Here is a 16,067-nt window from a genome sequence, read left to right as displayed (position 1 = left end):
TTGCATTTAATGTTGGAATGAGCTCAAAGTCTGGAATGAAAATGGATATTTCTTTAAAAGGCAATTCTGATTTGGGGCTAAAGTTAAAAAGTCTACCAACCGGGCAGGGTCAGCACTGCACATAGGTCTTAGCAGAACAAATAGTAACGTCAATACAGAGTAAAAAATAACTTTGAGTTCCCCACAAACTCCACTGAATTCTATTTAAATCCAACAGTATTTTTTATTGTAGGAAGTATCTGAGGTTCCTGGTTCCTGTGGTCATGGAACAACTATTTTACTTATGTCCACATACAACGTTGATCAGGAAAACAAACAATTTAGGTGAGATCAGAGTTTAATGAAGCTAATCAACACAACTTTGTTTTAGATTCAGACTCCTGTGTGCCTCAGCATGAGACGCCACTCATGCAAGACTGTGGTGTGTGCTGGACGCTGCTGTTCTCTCTGTGTCCAGCTTTCGCTGTTCTCTCCTCTCTCCTCTCCGGTTTTCTGGTTTATCACCTCTGTCAGAAAAAAGGTAACTACTGTATATCTCACAAATATCCATGATACAAAATTAATTTCAACCACAAAGAAACCTGGATTAAGGTGTCCTCTTTTGATCTGTGTTTGAGTTTGGGTGTACCATGCTTTAGTGATGCTGTATTGATTTCTGCAGCTAAAGAACCTGAAGCTGATCAGCAAAGACCTCAAACAAGACTGAATCAGGTAGGTGTAACGGTAGAATATAATGAATGACGACATTAAGTCAGTACACAATCATGATTCTAAACACCAAATGTCAAATTTTAGGATGAAGATGTGTGTTATGGTGCAGTGGAAATCCGTCAAGCATCACAGAGACCAAAGAAGAAGAAAACCCAGAGTTCTGACTTCTGCACATATTCTGCCATCAATACATCTAGGATGTAGAGAGCCTAAAGAACAGAAAACAACAAACATAATACATTGTAAAATTATGATTAATGATGAATGGTATAATTAATTCAGGATAAGTATAAACCATTCTGTTACTTATCGCAGGTTGCGATTTTCCGAGGGGATGCGTGGGATTTCCCCCTTTCTGGTCTATATCCCTGCCTCTGCTGAATTTTTTTTTTCCCTGATTGGGACAAAATGTAACAAAAAATGACAGTGAAGTTTAGGGTCAAAAACAACTAGTAAAGTTTAGGAAAAAGATCAGATTTGGATTAAGACATTCCCAAAGAACGAACGAGCGTTTCCTGCGTGAAAGTAGTTTGTTTTCGCCGTTAAGTGAACTCCGCTGTCCGGCTTGAAAGTACCATTTTATGTTGAAACCATGTTGTGCCATTTAATTTTGAGATTATTTTCCATTGAATATTGAAGGGCATAAATACGTGTTTTGGCATGGCTGGCCGAGTGGCACTATATCCATGGTATTGAAAGGGTGATTAATTCTTGCATGTTTTCTTTTGCTGTGCCTAATCAAAAAACACCCCCCCCCCCCCTCTGCTTTTTTCACAAATCACACCCAGACTTGATACTAAACTCTATTTCTAATTTTCTTATAATAAATAAAATAAAACTCCAGACAGAAAACCTACTTGTTGTTGTTGTTAATTAGAATTCAGCTTCACTTTTGTGATTGAAATCGATCTGTAACATTTAATGATGGTCGTGGTGTCTGCTTGTGTGTAACAAGACATGATTTCTGTTTTCAGACAATTTCCTGTTTTTATCTCAAGTTAGCCATCAGCCCCCACATACCCTTCACCAGTACAGTTTGATATAACTCCAAGTATTTGTTATGTTGGAGCTCATTCTGCTAGAGAGAATAAAATATATCTTAAGGAAGCCAAGATGGCTATGGTTTAATTTTCTAACTTTGTATATTTATTTAAAGGATGGCCCGGTCGCAGTTTACAAGAAGTTACAAGACAACACAGAGGTGTCAGTAAAGCCAACCTCAGCCACATCGTGTAACACCTTGTAGTCAGTAAAGCTCACAGGAAACTCACATTAAGAAACAGCCCCTCATACAGCTGCAGAGCTCAACGTGCCGACAGACTGACGCTGCAGATTAGTGTACAGCTTCACTGTCCACAGTTGACTGTGCATGTTGAGAATACAGATAATTCTTCAAAAAGATACAAGCACGCACAAACCAACGACAACAGAAAAGCTCCTGGTCTCATATAGTGTTTTTTTTTTTACATTATTGATTCATTAACTGTATAAATGGCTATGGAGTTTTGACAACAGTTTATTTCAGAGACTTAACATTTGTATATTTGGGAGCACTTAAAACCAGGGAAGGGTAAAATGCTGATTTTGTAATCTCTGTTAGCCACACCACCAGCTCCAGGTGAAACTCTGGTGACCTCTAGTGGAGATGTTAAGTAATAAACCAATAAGACAACTGGATGAGGTTTGACCCCAAGCTGTCCTGAACAGCCTCGAGATCAATGTGCCATCTTGATTCTACATTGATTCACTATAACTGCTGCAACTTTACATCATCATAATAACACATTTCTCAACAGTGGAGGGTCCAATTCTGCAAATGAAATTAAGACCATAAAAGCAGTATTATTTTACACCTACTGTAATGTGACAAAACCCCAAACATTATCTCCTACTGATATTTTAGTTTGTCAGTTTTATACAACTGTAAGTATCAATCAAATGCAGACCCTTTAGCCAGTCCTTCCAGAAAAATGCAGAGTTTTTTTGTGATTGTTGCGGGCAAAAATCCTTGATTATGCGGCACGTTTTCTTAAAAAATGCGATGGAATATGTGGGATATTGATGCAATTTTATGCAATGAAATTGCGGGAACTTGCAAAAACTGCGGTTTCATCATGGCTTCATTGTGGGGTTTGCAGCTTTTTGATGATGTTCACGTCGCGTAATTACGTCACTTCATAACGTTCCCACGGCAACAGGGTAAATTGGCTGCTCTTGTGTGAAGTAAACGCAACATTTTTCAACTTTCTGCTAAGATATATGTGACTTTTTTGCAACGAAAATGCGGGGAATATGAAATCATGCAAGCCCCGCATATTTTGCGCGGAAATCGGCAATTTATGTGGCGAAAGTGCAGCGTATTTGAAAAAATGCAGCCCCCGCATAACCATGTGGACTTTGGCTGATTATGCATTGAATTATGCGATCGCATAATCGCGTTTTTCTTGAGGGACTGTTTAGCAGACCATGTCTTCATTGACATAACAGTGACTATACATTGACAACTTACTCAATTCCAACAATTTCACACTCAGTGTTTTTGATTGTTTCACATTAGATTATCCGTACTGTTAGTGGCATTTACCACAGTTTATAGAAATCCATTCATGAAAACATTCACACTGACTGAATTTCCCGGTTCATTATTTCATTCTTCACAGAGTAAACGTGCGTTTTATTTCCTTCCACAACTTAAAAACATTAATATGAGTTCCCCCAGCCTGCCTATGGTCCCCCAGTGACGAGAAATGGCGATAGGTGTAAACCGAGCCCTGGGTATCCTGCTCTGCCTTTTGAGAAAATGAAAGCTCAGATGTGCCGATCTGAAATCTTCCCTATATGACTTCATAAGGGGAAAGGTTACCTCCCCTTTCTCTGCTTTGACGCCCAGAGAATTTGGCCCACCCATGAGAAAAAGAGAGACATCATGGCTTGCAAATGAGCGAAGCATGGCGGTTGGTCAAGGCCACAGCCCCACCTTCCACCTTGCCCCTCTCCTCTTCAACAGCATTTAAAGCTACAGACACAGACATGGCACATACTAAGGAAAGCTCAATGTGGGACTGGCTCTTGTGGCTGTAATTCTGCACCAAGGCTGAATTTTGGGAAAGAGACTTAAGATACAGTTTTAGGGGACCACTAAGGCCTATATAAAAACATCCAAAAAGCAGCATGTCATTATAGGACCTTTAAAATTTGCTCATATGTACACATTGCCATCTAGATAGAAAACCTGTTTGTTGTTGTTGATTATAATTTAGCTTCAGGTTCACATTTGTGATTGAAATCGATATGTAACATTTCAGAATGGTGGTGATGATTGTGTCTCTGTAACAAGACGCAAAAGTGTTTTTTTCAGACAATTTCCTGTTTGTATTTCAAGCCCCCACATACCCTTCACAAGTGATCCGATACAATTCCAGGTAAGCTTTACAGGAAACCCACAGTGACAAAACAGCCCCTCAGACAACTGCAAAGCTTAACATGCAGACAGACAGCAGCTGCAGACTAGTGGCCTGCTGAAGGTGTTGTTGAAATTGAGAAAGAAAATGTTTTAGTTCATTGTAAAAACAAAAATGCTACAGATTTTTAGGAATCTCCACTAACTCATTGAAAACAGTGGTCAGTTGTTAAGTTAGATGTTGTTATTTATGTCTAACTACAGTCAAGTCAAAGCTCTGCAGCCTCCTGAGCTATGTTTAGACGTACAGTTTATTTCTGAATCTATGTCATATAAGTGACCACATCCTTACTTTGTGGGATCTTAGTTCTTAGATGCAGAGTATGGTTTCATACTAAGATATGGTCAGTGGAGTTATATTCAATATATGATGTTCATCTGCATCCTGATGTCTGAATAATATATTGTGGCATTTTTGGATGGATGATTGTTTGTTAAACAAAATTAATATTTATTTTGATTTATTCTAATATGTATGTGTACCCATATAGGCCTGCACATACGGATATACAATTGACAATAACTTGCAATGAGGACTGGAATATCGGAAACAGCAGCCCGGTCAAATCCAGAGTGAGAACGCAGGCTGGTCAGCACACACAAGACAGCTCTGAGGATAATAGGGAGGAAAGAGTACGAGCCCATACAGAGCCTGTACGAGCAAGCAGTCAGAAATCAAGCTGAAAGAATCCCTGCAGACTCTCCACACCCTCTCTTTCCGGAATATGAACTTCTGCCATCAGGAAAAAGATTCTGTGTGCCGAGATTATTTTATGTTTTATGTTTATGTTGATTTTAGAATGTTTTTTTCTGTTACATGTTTATGTTGTGAAGCAACAGATTGTAGCACTATGTCCAAGACAAATTTCCCCTCGGAGACAATAATGTGTATTCTATTCTATCCTTGTACCTGATGTTTTTCTTCCAGCAGGTCAGCCATTGTGCAATCACCTGAGAGAGTCATATTCAGAAGAATTTTATTTTACTTAGGGACTGTTTGTTATTTATTTAAGGGGCCACCGGAGGAGTTTTAGGACCTTTAGGCTAAAAAGACTTGACCCTCCCCTCACCAGTAATAATTTTTCTATGACCCTCCCCTTATGTGCTAGCTTGCGCTTAGCAAAGATATACAGATGCCATTTGATTTTTTTATAGCCATGACATACATGAGTTAACCTCTGCATTCTCATCTTACACATCACTCTCCTCTGTTATGGTGTGGCGGCCATTTCAGTAGATTTATTCACTAACATAGTTGTGAAAACACAATAAGCATGGAAACTAAATGCACACTTCCTGCATTACTGCATTACTTCAAATACTAAGTTACTCCTCTAGTAAACTAGTATTCATATGAAATAAAACAATAAAACATTGAGACCATTCAGCAAAGGACAATGGGAAATAACCAATTCAACACTGGTTGCTATGGACTTGTCACTAGGCTTCCTCAGTCGTATATTTAGCACATAGGTAAAGCTGAACATTATATTCCAAAACATATATGTTTATTTTTAAAGCAGATTTTAAATTACATTGTAACAATTTAACAATTCGCCCTGATGAAATCCAATCACAGCACGGCTGTTTTGGAACGCAATAGACAGACGGTGGCGGAATGCCCCGACACTTAAATTCAACTAAAATGTAACAGTGAACAATCAGTGTTGAACCTACAGTCTGTTGAGATGCCTCTCCAAACTCACCATAAAACGTTAAGACACGTTGAGAAAAAAGATCCGTATTTTGCCGTAATCCAATAACACCAAAAAAAAAAAGTAATCCACAGTGATTAATAGATCCACAAACAGAGTCACGGTGTATCCAGCAAGGCGTCACATTCACCAGCCAGCTCCAAACAGGTGAACGAGGCCTCTCCACTTCGCCGTTTAAACAAAGTGGAATAAACGTATAAAAGTCAAAATCTATACGAAACCCGCAATCAATTAGTAAGCTGACATCACATGTATATACATGGCATTTAGGAAACCTTTATTGCAAGGTTGGCACGGCAAGATGTCCAGACTAGTGCAACAGTAACTTTCGTTTTTTGCGTCCTGCTGCTCCCATCGTCAGCCAGGTAATATTTTTTTTACTAAAGCAGTATATGAAATCAGATGTATTACCTACCACCATTTAGTTGTTTTGTGTTATTTAAGATATTTATAAAATATTTGGTCATGCCAGATATAATTAATTTTTAAACAATGCAATTACTCGTTTCAGCCACCAGGGGAGCAGTGCTCCCTCTGCCCCCCAGCAAACTCATGGGTCAGACCCATCTAGTAGCGAAGGAGGGCAGAGACTAAGAGCTACATGAAAAAATATGCACCAAACAAGCCACTTTGAAATGTTGCTTTTTTCTTGAATACAAAAGTTGGGTGACCCCCCCCCCCCTCCTAGACAAAAAAATGTTGGGTGACCCTCCCCTCAACAAAGAATAAAAAGACATGACCCTCCCCTATTTTCCTCCGGTGGTCCATTCCATAAATACCGAACGGTTCCTTAAGAAATTCGCACAGTTTTTACACACACACACACGCACACACGCACACACGCACAGCTAACGTAAGTTTCTAGGCAAGCGGTGATTGTTTAAGTCTTAATCTGTACAGTGAGTTACAACAATTAGCTATAGCTAACGTTAAATAAGTGTGTTGTAGGCCTACTCGCCTTTCTGTGCACCGAGAAGTCCTCCTCAATCTGCTCAAGGTTTAATTTCTCTGCTTGTTCATTCTCAAAGCATAGTTATAACTAACGTTAGTCTCCACGCAACTCATATTTAAAAATGTTTTGAGCGAATGCTTAAAATGCAGCTCATGATGACAGGGATCATTGTCATAAACAGCAGAAAGGTCTCACACACCTCGCTGAAGGTAAAAGTTCCCAAACAAATGTAAAAGTCAGGAGGATCCACAACAAATATGTTGGTATTGCTACCTTGGCCAAACCCAGAATGCACCTGTTGTTCGCAACATTTAAGGTGTGTTTGATTTGGTTCACTTAGCCTGCTAGGCGGGTGGTGCATTAAATCAGTGAGTATGCAACCTTTTTTCTTTTTATACCTACGCCGAGATATATTAATGCTAATCTTAACCATAACACATAATGACGTCATTAATTTTAATGCTATGTATACATTATTTTGTCCTGTGTACAAACTCCAGCACAGGTGCAACCGCACCCCCCACACCCTCTAACACTCGCCATTGAACAACATGTATTTTTTGTTCAATGGCAACTGAGTGTCAGCTGAGGGCAGAGCTCTTTACCGTGCAGTCACCTCTCTGCCCTCCAGTTCTCTGCTGCAGCAGCTGATTTGGCTCATTTCTTTTGTTCTCTTCACACAGTTTGTCATTACTTTGTTACAGTTACGATGGTAAATGTAATTTGTTACTTCCACCCCTGCTTAGGTGTATGATAACGTGTAATATGAAACCCTCTATGAAACTATGCTTAAATTTGTTTTGGAATTTCAAAGATCTAATCCTCTACATGTTTGATCCAGGCTCTAGTGACTCAGTGCTGTGTCCTGGACGATGATGTTCACTCCAGCTTTTACTGTTCTCTCCCTCCTTCATCTACTTTATGAATCACCTCTGTCATAAAACGGCTACTGTAATACTGAAAATCTCCATGTTCATTTTGAGAGTTTTTTTAAAGTACATTTGCTTTTGTGATTGTTTTTATTTTCCAGTAGTTGTATCCTGTAATCATGATTGGATCTCAGGATCAGCAAATTATCATCTGGAGGATTTATAGTGTGGTACAGTGGCCTTCAGTGGCCTTCATGAGAACCAGCCTTCTCTTGTCCTTAAACTAAATTGTGATGCATGGAGACAGACCACTATCGCTGCAGGATTTGATTGTAATTGAAATTGTAAAATGAATTTATCACAGTTGATATTTAGTGATGTGTCCCATGGGCAAAATGCCTAAAAATTATGATTGCTTCACTTTAAATGTATTCCTCCAAGAAGATTTATCTGGGTTTCATGACTTGAATGACTGAGAATCTTCACAGACATACTGCATACCACCTATACTTTAAATTGAGTTGCTGACAACATCCCTAACATCTCATGGCTGGGGTAAAATGTAAAAAGCCACAGAGCTAAAAGGATCAAAGAGCTCAGAGACAGATAAGAAAAGCCAGATACTCCAGACACTTGCATCACGTGTGGCCAGTGCTGAAGAGAGTTTCTGATTTCATGATAAAGGCACAATTATCCCAGTTGCCATTGCACCAATAACAAGTCTTGGCTGCCCACAACACCTAGAGTCACATACAGCATTGTAAAACACATTGGTTCAGAGTGCAAGCCTTTACAGAAACATATCAGATTCAGCTCAGACAGAAACGTCAAGTTCACATGGGAAGATATCAGAGACAATATAGAGTTTCTTTCTTAGACTGTGCAGTGCACATCAAAGAGGACAGAAGTGTTGATGCTGCAGGTTACAGGAAACCCACTCATAATGATCAGTAGCAACTCAAGCTGCAATGACCTTCACTACATGGCCAAGAATGTGTCTACTGAGCTAAACGAGGATGAGAACAAACACCTTAAGCAAGCTCTAATAGCTTGTGGTTACCCAAACTGTGCCTTTGTAAAAACAGCTGCAAGTAGAATAGGCACAAAAACATCCCAGTCTCACCCATACACAGCTGGGGCATCTGAGAAACTCAGGAGGATCCTTATCCAAAACAGCATCCCTGTTTTCTTAAACTTAGCACCACACTGAGACAAAAGCTTGTCCACCATCAACACCACACACCCACATCTAAGCCGAGCAAAGTAATGCACACAGTCCAATGCATAGAGGATTGCACGCACCTGTACATCACAATGGGAAGATAAAACAACTGCTGAGCAAGTGCATGGCCCAGTGCCGGAGGCCCAACTCCTCAGATCAATACTCAGCAGTCTACTTACATCTAAAGGACAAGGGTCATTCCTTTGAGGACATCAAAGTATTCATACTTATTGGACGGTGAATATGGGTGGTTAGAAAGAGGAGTGAAGGAGAGAATTTATGTCAATCTGGAACAAAGGTTTTCAAACTGTGACTTGTGCTCTCAATGGGGACACGGGACAGTTGAAGGGGAAGCTCTGAGACGTGAGGCACAGATACTGCACAATTAAATATACTGTCCACAATTTTCATTCATAAGTTACCTATTAACACTTATTACTTTCTATACATTTAAGACGGACCGTTAAAACTGACGCTGATATTGTGTCAGACACTCTCCTCTGACACAGAGAACGTCCTGCTCTGTGGTAGATTTAAATATAATTTATGAGGTGATTCTGGCATCAGAAAAAAGCCACTGCATGTTTAGAAAAATAGCATGCCTTTATTGAACATTAGCATTAAATAGAAGCTTTCCATCACAGCCACCAATGATGATGCAGGGGAATATCTTACTCACTGCTGAATCAAAAGAAGAAATACAGCCGGCATTAAATATCATGCCATTGTAAGTTTTTATGAATTAATTGTCCATGCTTTGTCAACCACAAATTACACTGCAAAAAAAATAATTTTAACTGCTTCACAGAACTTTAGTAATGTGTTTGTTGTTGTTGTTTACAATTTGTTGCAGATTCTTATTAATTATTTTGTCATGGTTGTTATTACATTACATTACATGTCATTTACCTGATGCTTTTATCCAAAGCGACTTACAATTGCTATAACACACCTCTGGAGAAACTAGGGGTTAAGTGTCTTGTTCAGGGACACGTTGCATCGCAGTGAAAAACCCACAACAAAGGTTTATCCACTGCGCCATCACCACCATTAAATGTCTTAAGCTGTTTTGATGCAATTTCCTGTTGTTGATTTAAACTTTCATCTCATATTTTCATACCATTTTATGTATCAGATGTGTTGAAGCTGACATACTGTAGATCTAGCTTTAAAGTCATGAGGGTGTTCCACACACACAAAAGCTAAGACAACTTAAATTCTTCCATAGCTTCTTTTAGTTTAGTTTATCTATTTATATTCAGTTTCCAAGATGACAGTTTCCACAAAGTTAATCTAATCTAATCAATTTAAGGATGTGAAATATAAATGAAGATAAACATACATCATATATACGAAACTCTACAAATACAGCTCATCTCTATCTAGTACATCCATTGTTTTCTTTCACCAATTTTGAAACTTCAGCAATGCCATCAGGGCCTTTAGATTCTGACCACTTTATTATCATGTCTCATGATATAAAAAGAAACTCGTAAACTATTGACCGATTCAATAAAGGAGTTGTGGGAATTAGAAACTACTGCCCGTGTGATTATCACAGGAGCAGCACTCTCTCTAACAGCTGCTGCTGAAAACTAGTGCTGTTCCATCTTTCCAAAGGCTGCAAAGGTACAATACATTTACAATTGGGTACCACTCCACACTGTACACACATGGATTTGATCCCATACTGTTCCCGTATTAGAGGATTGTCTTCTTCTGCTACACATGCATCAAAATCTCCATGGCTATAAAAACTCTGACCTACAAAGGCAGCAATGCAAGTATCGCTAGGCTGAAATCTACCATGTTAATGTTAATACATCAGAAGTTCACAGAGGAAACATGAAAATTTTCAGAATAACCACATCTCTTTACACCAACAGAAAACAACCCCAGAAGAAAATGTTCCACTTGACTGGCCAATCACCGCGTATTCGTCCTTTGACTGAAAAGTCTGCGCAGGGCATGATATCTGTAAGTGAGATCTGTTTTGCTGTCTTTTATCTCTCGATCATCATCACACATGGACGGGCTGCACATTTGTCTGGTCCTTCTCTCAGGTAATTCTTTTGATTAAAGTGTGTGGATAATTTAATTACAATTGTTAGGTTCCATTTTGAGAATAATGTATACCAACATTCTCATTGCTTTTGTGTGAACTCCTGTAACACTGGGCACATGTCCAACTGTTTTTACGATTGTTTTTATTTCAGGAGTTGTTTCTTGCAGTCATGATTTAGTTTCTGGATCCATGTTGAAGGTGAGAGTCAGACCAGGAGACAACATCACTCTCTACTGTGACTGCAAATTATCATCTGGAGTATACATAATGTGGTACAGGAACTGCTCTAATGAGAATCAGCCTTCTCTTATCCTTGAAGTACAACATGGTCCTTAGACTATTCACCCTCGTTTCCAATTCGTGAGAAACTTTTCTTCTAACTCCTATGACCTACTGATCACGAACATCACTGATTCTGATGAGGGCCTCTACTACTGTGGAACTGAGCAGTCAAGAGTGGAGGATAAAGAATCAACAGAATACAGAAATATGTTTACATATATGGCAACGTCACAACAAAGATCATATTGGGTAAGTATGCTGGCCTGACTTCTGTTTTTATTTGAATCTGCAGTGTGCAGTTAATTTTAAAGTTTGTGGGTGATGATAATTTTAAGTCCAACATATAAAATGTGTCTATACTGTTTGAGGAAAAGGGCCATATTATGATTAACATGTTCTGAAGTTGAATTCGGAGGTATACAGCCACTAATCTCAAATTAAATACATGATTCATTCCAATTCCAAAGATACCTCTTGGGTTTGAATGAGTTGTTGGATTGTTGGATGGATTGTGAGTGCCAATATTTCCACATTGATCTCAGATGTGTCCTTAGTTTTTTGAAGAAAAAAAAATGCAGTTGAGAAACCAGAAAACAGCTTCGCGTATGGAATAAAGATGTTCCAGATTTCACCTGGCATTAAATGAATCACCAATGAGCCATGTTTAAATAAAGAAATACGGACTATATTTTGAATTAAATTGTAAGATGGGTCTGAGCTGGAAGGGTCAATCAGCGAGAAACACGATAAATGTCTAGCATTTTACAAATCAAACATCACAATGGTGATGCAGATGCACGTTTTACTGCTTGCTTGTAACATTTGTCATTTTGGGGCATTTTCTGAAACGACCAATCATGTCGTTATACTTGGAAGGAAAGTCTCTCGGAAAGAGCTTGTGGTTGAGGTTGAGTTTGGCAGATCCGAAAATGCTAAGAGTCATTTTTTTAGGAACAGCCATACACTGTAGGTTGTTTTGGTAGGCATTGATAATTGACTCATTTTAATATGATGACTTGCTGGAACTGAAAGCTACTTCCCACCAAAGACAAACACATTTTATCCCATACGGTTGCCTTATTGGAGGATTGTCTCCTGGTACTTATGCATTCTGTAACAACCCTGTGCAACTATACTATACGTCCTACAAAGGCACTAACTCAAGTATCGCTAGGCTGAAATCTACCATGTAAATGGTAACACCTCAGTTAGATGCTGGGGTGTAGTGGGGTTGATCATATTGTATGTGATCACGGAGGAAACATCAAAGCACAGAATAGCACATATCTTTACACCAATAGAAAACAACCACAGAAGAAAATGTTCCACTTGACTGGCCAATCACCGCTTATTCTTCCTTTAATGGAAAAGTCTGCGCAGGGCATGATATCTGTAAGTGAGATCTGTTTCGCTGTCTTTTAACTCTCGATCATCATCACACATGGACGGGCTGCATATTTTCCTGGTCGTTTACTTAGGTAATTCTTTTAATACACATTTTGGATGACTTAATTACAATTGTTAGGTTCCATTTTGAGAATAATGTATACCAACATTCTCATTGCTTTTGTGTGAACTCCTGTAACACTGGGCACATGTCCAACTGTTGTTTACGATTGTTTTTATTTCAGGAGTTGTTTCTTGCAGTCATGATTTAGTTTCTGGATCCATGTTGAAGGTGAGAGTCAGACCAGGAGACAACATCACTCTCTACTGTGACTGCAAATTATCATTAGGAGTTTACATAGTGTGGTACAGGAACTGCTCTCATGACAATCAGCCTTCTCTTATCCTTGGAGTACATTATTCAGTCAAGGAGAACACTGCCATTTATGGACTTCAGAAGATTCCCCCTCGTTTCCAATTCGTGAGAAACTTTTCTTCTAACTCCTATGACCTGCTGATCACGAACATCACTGATTCTGATGAGGGCCTCTACTTCTGTGGAACTGAGCAGGCAAGAGTGGAGGATAAAGAATACATTACTAAGAAATATGTTTACATATATGGCAACGTCACAACAAAGATCATATTGGGTAAGTATGCTGGCCTGACTTCTGTTTTTATTTGAATCTGCAGTGTGCAGTTAATTTTAAAGTTTGTGGGTGATGATAATTTTAAGTCCAACATATAAAATGTGTCTATACTGTTTGAGGAAAAGGGCCATATTATGATTAACATGTTCTGAAGTTGAATTCGGAGGTATACAGCCACTAATCTCAAATTAAATACATGATTCATTCCAATTCCAAAGATACCTCTTGGGTTTGAATGAGTTGTTGGATTGTTGGATGGATTGTGAGTGCCAATATTTCCACATTGATCTCAGATGTGTCCTTAGTTTTTTGAAGAAAAAAAAATGCAGTTGAGAAACCAGAAAACAGCTTCGCGTATGGAATAAAGATGTTCCAGATTTCACCTGGCATTAAATGAATCACCAATGAGCCATGTTTAAATAAAGAAATACAGACTATATTTTGAATTAAATTGTAAGATGGGTCTGAGCTGGAAGGGTCAATCAGCGAGAAACACGATAAATGTCTAGCATTTTACAAATCAAACATCACAATGATGATGCAGATGCACGTTTTACTGCTTGCAGTAAAATAATCCAAACAAAGAGAAAAACAGAAAAACATGTAAAGGAGTAATCCACATATTATGTATTTGTTCCAGATTCTGACTCATACCCTGACTCCAGTGGGTGCATTTCAAACCATATGATTGCTGTGCCCTGGATGATGGTGCTCACTCCAGCCTTCACTATTCTCTCCTCCTTCATCTCCTTTATTTTGGTTTATCAGTTCTGTCAACAAACAGGTACTGCTGTCTTACAGTTGTTTTTCCTACTATGTTTTTTTAAGCAAATTATGTAAAGTTAATTATTTAAACATCTAGGGTAGCTGTCATTAGATAACTATATTTGCAAAGGTGCAGTTGGGTGCTACTTTATAATAATGCTGTATCTTTTTTCGCAGAACCTCAAATTCTTCGGAAAAGACCTGACACCAGGGGACAAACAAGACGGGATCAGGTAATGAACAGTAGGAATTTGGAAAACCTATTGAGTCAACATGAATCTTAATCAGCATTTTATATTCTTAGCAGCTATCTCTTCATCTTTGCAGTTGTTTTAAAGTGTCACAGTCACAAATCTTTAGATATAACAGCACAACAGTTGAACATAATTCTTTTAAATAACACATGTCAAATTGTCTCTCAGGATGAAGATGTGTTTTTGACAAAAGTTATATTCCGGGCTATGGATGGATAAACACGCTAATAGGCAGAGGATGGACGGCACAAGCACATTTGTTTTATTCAAGCAGAAACCAAATAGAATGAAATGAGTTCAAATTCAAAAGGTTCAAATTCAGGTACATGGTTTTAGTTGTCATCTCCTCTTGTTGTTGTCCTGTGGTTGAAGACACTGCTCAAGCAAGTGATTATTTGTGGCCAATCTGTTATCAGGTTTATAATCAATCAGACAGCAATAATCTCTTTTTTCCTATCTAACATATTTACATTTTTACAACCTTAAAATGTACATTTTGAATGGTAACATTGTCACCATGTTAAGCTAGCGCTGATTTACATCTTGTTTTTATTTTTGATTCATTAATATCAAGTAGGCTATAACAATTCATTATTAGTTTAACATGTAGAATATGTAATGGATGACATATTTTATGAAGATTTCTAATTATAATTGCCTCTTTATCTGTCATTACTATTACATTTCAAAACCATGCACTTCCTGAAATTTTGTTTATCAGCTTTGTGCTAATAAAACCAGAATTTTATCAAAGGTAGTAAAAGGCTCCGTCGTATATTTAGCATATCTCCATTTATTTATGCATGTGACATATCATTACATAAATGTAAATGCTGCTTAAAAAATTAATTGCAGGATGAACTTTCCAGTATTCCAGAAAAGTTTTTTTTATTATTATATGTTGCTTTTTTTTTTTTACTTTTTGCGCAAGCAGGGATGTAAATTCAGAAAATACAGTTCAATTTCAATTGAAAGTAATTCAAGTTACTATTTAAGTCTCTCTCTCTCTCTCTCTCTCTCTCTCTCTCTCTCTCTCTCTCTCTATATATATATATATATATATATATATATATATATATATATATATATATATATATATATATATATATATATTGTTTTTAATTGTATACAGTAGCCAATCAAAGATAGCATAATATATGAGCCTATATATTATAGGTAATATATTACAATATATCTTATACATATACATATACAATACATATTGTATATGTTATTTTATTTTATTTATTTTTTGGGACCATGTACAAAAACAATAATTTCAAGCAATGCAATGAGATCTTTGTATCTGATTTAGCTACTAGCTTATTTCCACCTGCAGTCTCCGGGTAATGATATACATTCATTCAGAATATAATGATTAACTTATGTAACTCATTTGATTAAGGTTTATATTTTCTGTCAGATATTCTCTTGCGACACAGGCACAACATTGAAACTTATCGATGGATAGTCCACACAGTAGTGGCATGAACCACAGTGTATTTTTTTATGCTTTGAAAACATCTGACAGCCAGTTACCTAAAAGTTACAAGACAATACAGAGTGCACATTCACAATGAGGTTAACCCTAACCACATTATGTACCGGTAGTCCATGTGATCAGTAAAGCTTTACAGGAAACCCACAGTATCAAACTGCAGAGCTCAACATGCCGACAGTTTGAAGCTGCAGATGAGTGGCCTGCTGAAGGTTTTGCTGAAGGAGCAGGGCATTAA

General features: G+C 37.9%; 1 protein-coding gene and 2 long non-coding RNA genes across 3 annotated transcripts; 2 read left to right on the top strand and 1 right to left on the bottom strand.

Annotated features, from left to right (window-relative positions):
• The first annotated feature begins 382 nt into the window (after positions 1-382).
• Positions 383-1,083, top strand: LOC116040561. Its single transcript, XR_004102710.2, has 3 exons — positions 383-520; positions 662-711; positions 796-1,083. It is a non-coding gene; the product is annotated as an uncharacterized LOC116040561 (long non-coding RNA).
• A 10,058-nt stretch (positions 1,084-11,141) lies between these two features.
• LOC118494844 lies at positions 11,142-13,207 on the bottom strand. The gene is made up of 2 exons (XR_004897052.1): positions 13,115-13,207; positions 11,142-11,325 (listed from the first exon to the last, which is right to left on the bottom strand). It is a non-coding gene; the product is annotated as an uncharacterized LOC118494844 (long non-coding RNA).
• Positions 12,563-15,170, top strand: LOC118492939. Its single transcript, XM_036000284.1, has 5 exons — positions 12,563-12,754; positions 12,908-13,312; positions 13,953-14,096; positions 14,255-14,310; positions 14,500-15,170. Exons 1-5 carry the CDS (start codon positions 12,718-12,720, stop codon positions 14,548-14,550), a joined length of 693 nt encoding a protein of 230 aa, XP_035856177.1. The 5' UTR covers positions 12,563-12,717; the 3' UTR covers positions 14,551-15,170.
• Positions 15,171-16,067: the final 897 nt, after the last annotated feature.

The sequence above is a fragment of the Sander lucioperca genome, chromosome 4 (genome assembly GCF_008315115.2).
Source record: "Sander lucioperca isolate FBNREF2018 chromosome 4, SLUC_FBN_1.2, whole genome shotgun sequence".
Lineage (NCBI taxonomy): Eukaryota > Metazoa > Chordata > Actinopteri > Perciformes > Percidae > Sander > Sander lucioperca.
Note: the sequence above shows the minus strand (reverse complement) of the source record. Positions and strands in the feature narration are given on the sequence as shown.

Bases quoted from the DNA above. Each gene is read 5' to 3' on its own strand.
- LOC118492939 (XM_036000284.1), top strand. From the start codon at position 12,718: ATGGACGGGCTGCATATTTTCCTGGTCGTTTACTTAG. The intron at 14,097-14,254 runs GTACTGCTGTCT...CTTTTTTCGCAG, and splicing joins TCAGTTCTGTCAACAAACAG to AACCTCAAATTCTTCGGAAA. The intron at 14,311-14,499 runs GTAATGAACAGT...ATTGTCTCTCAG, and splicing joins GACAAACAAGACGGGATCAG to GATGAAGATGTGTTTTTGAC.